Source organism: Aquarana catesbeiana, linkage group LG01 (genome assembly GCF_042186555.1).
Source record: "Aquarana catesbeiana isolate 2022-GZ linkage group LG01, ASM4218655v1, whole genome shotgun sequence".
NCBI lineage: Eukaryota > Metazoa > Chordata > Amphibia > Anura > Ranidae > Aquarana > Aquarana catesbeiana.
The window spans coordinates 40,782,627-40,788,626 of NC_133324.1; the positions used below are offsets into that span (position 1 = coordinate 40,782,627).

At 41.3% G+C, this 6,000-nt stretch overlaps 1 protein-coding gene across 1 annotated transcript in view; it reads right to left on the reverse strand.

Moving 5' to 3' along the window:
* Positions 1 to 4,992, reverse strand: part of LOC141131268 (vomeronasal type-2 receptor 26-like) — a 233,735-nt gene extending 228,743 nt beyond the window's left edge. The window contains exon 1 of the mRNA XM_073618775.1: positions 4,770 to 4,992. Coding sequence (XP_073474876.1) covers positions 4,770 to 4,987 — 218 coding nt within the window. The 5' untranslated portion in view covers positions 4,988 to 4,992. The remainder of the gene's footprint in view (positions 1 to 4,769) is intronic.
* Positions 4,993 to 6,000: the final 1,008 nt, after the last annotated feature.

A 6,000-nucleotide genomic window follows, 5' to 3' on the forward strand; every position in this document is an offset into this window, starting at 1 on the left:
AGCCTGGTATATGATGTACAGTGTCCTGTGTATAATGTACAGCCTGGTATACAGGGTCTGATGTACAGAGCCCTGTGTATAATGTACAGCCTGGTATATGATGTACAGAGCCCTGTGAATAATGTACAGCCTGGTATATGATGTGCAGAGCCCAGTGTATAATGTACAGCCTGGTGTAGGATGTACAGAGCCCTGTGCATAATGTACAGCCTGGTGTACAGGGTATGATGTACAGAGCCCTGTGTATAATCTACAGCCTGGTATATGATGTAGTACATCATATACCAGGCCATACATTATACACAGGGCTCTGTACATCATATACCATGCTCTACATTATAAACTGGGCTCTGTCCATCATATACCAGGCTCTACAGAGCCCAAGCTATAATTTAGAGCCTGGAATATGACATTATCTTAGCCTAGGCAATGTCACTCACAGGAGCTCAAATATGTATTTTTAAATATAAAAGGTGGCGCTTTTTGTGGAAAATGATGCTGTTGCTGTATATTGTGACATTTCTGGACTTGTAAAGTTACTGAAAGTTCCACTTCAAGTATTGGTATCCATGTTGTAACGCATATTCCTTTATATTATCCACCCTCATAATTCACACACCCAGGCATATTATAACACACACATATTAGATCTCAGAAGTGTGTTTGGTTCAATCCCACTTGGCTCACTTCCTATTCCCATTTTTATTTGTAGCAAGTGTACTTGAACTGAAAGTTGCACATTAGTTGCACATTAGTTACTATTAGATGTCCATGCATGAGGGGTCACTACTTGGTCATGCTATATTGAATGTTGTGCAGTTAGACAGTTACTAGACAGTTACTAGAGTTGGAGCACACATAGTCCATGATTTGCGTGGCAGAGATCGTCCTGCACCTATAATAATAGTTTGTAGTCTAGTAAAGTGTTAAATGTCTTAGCGAAAATATATGCCTACATGGTAATCATCAGAACAATCAACAGCATGTATTCCCAATGTCGCCTATTTTGCTGTCAACATTACCATCATAGTCTTCTGCAAATAGGCACCGCTCGGGCCATGCGTTCCATCCACGGAGCGGCGGCGTCACTTCCGGTTTCTCACTGGCACAGAGAAACCGGAAGTGACGCTGAGGCTCTGAGGGAAAGCACCGCCCGCTGGTGCCAATCAAAAAAACACATCAACATGAATGAAGGAGTGCTGCGGCGCATTGCATTGCTCTACAAGGCAGCAAAAAAAAAACAGGCAAATGAAGCGTCTCGTCTGCAATCACGTAATTGCATTGACGTCACACTTAACATAGTGCACTGTGTCTGGCGCCTGAACACAGTGCACTTAAATTACATTTTTTTGTATTTTTAATTTTTTTTTAAGGGCCTTTTTTTTGTGACTAGCTTTGGGGGGAACAGCGCTTGTGCGCCCCCTATGGACGGGCCGCCACTGGTGTGCACTAAAAGTAAGTTTCAGGCTGGGTTCACACTATTGCGAATCCACGCATCCAATTTGCATAGCAGAAGATTGTGACCGGGTCTCTATAGAGCCAGTTCACATATCTCTGGAGCAGCTCTGGTGCAAATTGCACAGGAGTCCTGTGCATCTTTTGGTCTGAAATTCGGGATTAAAATTGGACCTGAAACGGTGAATGGAGACGCACCGGACTCCTGCTGTGAGCCACTCCGTGCTCTAGTGTGAACCCAGCCTAAAGGAGAAGTAGGGCCAACACTCTTTTGGCCCTACTTCTCCTGTAGGTCATGGGAGTGCAATGCGTTTTGCGCTCCTGTGACCCATATTCAGCCAATAACAGGGTAAATATTACTGAGCTGATCCAGGCTCTAGAGAGAATTTAATGTCAGGATCCACCAAGATTCCTGATTAGTAGCTGGCACAGCCTCTCAGTTTGCCACTGAGAGACCAGGCCAGCCGCTCCCGCCCCACCACAGCCCGGTGCTCCAATGAGTGCCTGAGAGGCAGAGCACAGAGTAACTGTCAGTCTCCAGCTCTCTGCTCACTGAAGACTGAGAAAATCTTAGAGGCAGCAAGGGACAGATGCAGCATCCACCTAGGTGATTATGTAAGTTTATTTTTTAAATTTACCATGCTTTTCTTTTAACAACTTAAGGACCGAGCCTCTTTTTGAGATGTGTTGTTTAAAAGTTAAAAACTGTTTTTTTTGCTAGAAAATTACTTAGAACCCCCAAACATTATACTTTTTTTTTCCAACATCCTAGAGAATAAAATTGCAATACTTTGTCACACCGTATTTGCGCAGCGGTCTTACAAGCACACATTTTTTTAAAAAAATACACTTTTTTGAATTAAAAAATAAGACAACAGTAAAGTTAGCCCAATTTATTTTTATATTGTGAAAGATAATGTTACGCCAAGTAAATTGATACCCAACATGTCACGCTTCAAAATTCTACAGGTTGCATGTTTTAAGTTACAGAGGAGGTCTAGTGCTAGAATTAATGCTCTCGCTCTACCGATCGTGGCGATACCTCACATGTGTGGTTTGAACACCGTTTTCATATGTGAGCTTCTGCACGCGAGCTCGGCGGGACGGAGCGCATTTAAAAAAATGTTTTTTCTTATTAATTTTACCTTTCATTTTTAATTTTTACACTGTTTTTTAAAAAAAAAATTGTGTCACTTTTATTCCTATTACAAGGAATGTAAACATCCCTTGTAATAGAAAAAAGCATGACAGGCCATCTTAAATATGAGATCTGGGGTCAAAAAGACCTCATATCTCATATTTACACTAAAATGCAATAAAAAATTGTCATTAAAAAAAAATGGCCCTTTAAGAGCTATGGGCGGGAGTGACGTTTGACGTTGCTTTCCCCCAGCATCGTTATGGAGACGGGTGTTGGCCATCTTCCCCTCACTCATCTCCATACCCAGCAAGGGTGAAGATCCGATTGCCTCCACCACTACCGACGGCTCCAGAAAGCGGTGGAGGGCACCGGAGCACGGCGGGAGGGGTGCGGGACCCCTCCCGCCGCCAAAAAAAAAGTGATCACGCGGCAAATCCACCGCAGAGACCGATCTTTATCGAAAACCGGACCACTGGCTGAAGAAGAGGATACGGAGGTTATGGCAGCTAGCTGCTGCCATAACACTGATATCCCCCTTCAAAGTAAAGACGTATATCGGCGTGCGGCGGTCCGGAAGTGATTTTAAGTATATTTTTTACTGAGAATACAGGTTTGATACAAAGTTCCACAAATATGGTGCACATAAAGATTTGCAATTGCCATCATGTTATTCTACAGGTTCTCTACTTTCAGAAATATACTGTATAATGTTTGGGGAGCTTAAGTCATTTTCAGGCCTAAAATGTGCATTTTAACATGTGTGCAAAAACTGAAAAAAAATGCTCTGGTAGAGAAAGTGTTAAAGTTGAACTCCAGGCAAATAATGAAATCCACAATTGAAAAGCATACATGGGAGCTGTTTTACTTGCCAAAGGATTTGTATTTCTAGCCATGCAGTTCTGATATTTGCACAGCTCTGCTACACAGCTCTGTCTGACAGGACAGCAGACCGTAGTTTCCTCTGCTGCAGTTCAGGAAAAATGTACAGATCCTATCCCTCCCCCAGTCTGTGGCTGATACCAAATAAAATGTTGGCACTTACACCAATGTAATGATGTACTATTGAATAGAGAGCTGCATTCATGTGTGTCTGTTATATCTGTCTGGGGTTCAGATTGTAGTCCTTTAAAACATACATAAGCCATAAATCCCAACTTTTTGAGATGGGAATGAGGGACACCTATTAGCAAAAGTATGCAGGCATAGGACACACCCCCTGTCACACCCCCTGCCAGGCCCTCTTAAAGGAGAATTAGACCAAAAAAAAATTAGTTGAACCCACAAGTCCTTTTTTTAACCACTACTATTCCTTTATACTGGCTTTCCAAATGAACAAATGCAGCAATTTAGAAATTGGATGAAAGGTTTGGCACTGTTAAAACACTTTTTGAAAGATAAATATTGCATTTTATAAACAGCAATATAGATCAGACCAAAATGAGGGACAAATGAGGAGGAAAGAGAGACAGAGGGACTTTGTTGCAAATCAGGGACAGTCCCTCAAAATCAGGGACGGTTGGGAGCTATGCATAAGCCGTAAACAACATGAAACTAATCTGGGTGGACGATCCACAGCAGGACTTTAGTATAGAAACCCCCCACTATGCCCTGTGCTGGAGGTTGTAAAATAAAACAAAACAGCACAGATTGCACATGTGTGTATAAAGAATGGTAACAGAACAATTGGGATTAAAGTGTGAGTGGGATTAAAGTGTGGATTTATTCATGTCCTCTCTAGAGCATTTTTTTTTTGCACACATATAAAATCTTCATTTTTAGTCATAAAATTATCCAAAATCCCCCCCTCCAGAACATAATATATTTTCTGAAAGCACAGGCCTTGTAGAACAAAAATCATTATATTCTCACAGTGGAGAGTCTTCAAAGAAAGCAAATTCTCCAACACCCTGATGCTGTTATAGTTTGACACAAGTTTTGTCACTGTCATCCACCCCCTGTCACCATCACCCACTCTCTGTCACTGTGAACCACCCCCTGTCACTTTCTGGACAGCTTGGCTTGCATGTAAACAAGGAGATCTTTTATATCCATTATATACATTCTTATAATATTTCCATTACATATATTTCTTCAAATCATTTTGCAAAGTCCTATTTGTTGTTCTTTGTCACCCTGATCACATTTTTCTCTTCCTAGCAAGTAAGTTACATACCTGTATCTATTTTCTTCATGTAAATATACATTTTCTTCTTTTGACCTCACAGTGAACACTCCTCCAATGATCAAATCTCCATCCTGAAAATATTGGAATTCATCAAATACCTGAATATGATTAAGGGAACAGGCCGGACTCTGAATTCCTGATCTCCAGAGTGTCATACATTGCTGGATCACACAGAACTGGAAGATGTAAGTATGTGATACACCCATAGCTCCGATCACTGGGTTCTTCTTTAATTAATTCTCCATTGTGACACAGACCTCTGCAGCATGGGTATCACAATGGCAATACAATGAGATGGCTTCTCTCCCCTCCTTTTATACAGTTCAGTACCATACATCTCTCTTTGTTCTCAATATACTGACATCATCTTCTATCTACTTTTAGTTGTTTGTGCAGGTAGTTTATTTGTGAGAGGTTATGTTTAATCCTCTATTATTCATATTATTTTAATCACTCTAAACCAAGACACATCATTTCTTTAAAATAAACTCTATTTGGCAAGGATCAATGCTAAATATTCTGTATGCCAAATAATTCATACAATTGAAATACACATGTAGTATAGGGAGTTATAGTGGCAAATGTGGGTAGTATAGGGAGGTATAGTGGCAGACATGGGTAGTATAGGGAGTTATAGTGGCAAATGTGGGTAGTATAGGGAGGTATAGTGGCAGACATGGGTAGTATAGGGAGGTATAGTGGCAGACATGGGTAGATTATGGTGGTATAGTGGCAGATGTGGGTAGTATAAGGTGACATAGTGGCAGATGTGGGTAGTATAAGGTGATATAGTGGCAGATGTGGGTAGTATAAGGTGATATAGTGGCAGATGTGCGTAGTACAGGGTGATATAGTGGCAGATGTAGGTAGTAAAGGGTAATATAGTGGCAGATGTCGGGAGTATAGGGAGGTATAGTGGCAGACGTGGGTAGTATAGGGTGATATAGTGGCAGATGTGGGTAGTATAGGGTGGTATAATGGCAGAAGTGGGTAGTATAAGGTGATATAGTGCTAGATGTTGGTAGTATAAGGTGATATAGTGGCAGATATGGGTAGTATAAGGTGATATAGTGGCAGATGTGGGTAGTTTAGGGTGATATAGTGGATGATGTGGGGAAGTAAAGGGTAATATAGTGGCAGATGTCGGGAGTATAGGGAGGTATAGTGGCAGATGTGGGTAGTATAGGGTGATATAGTGGCAGATGTGGGTAGTATAGGG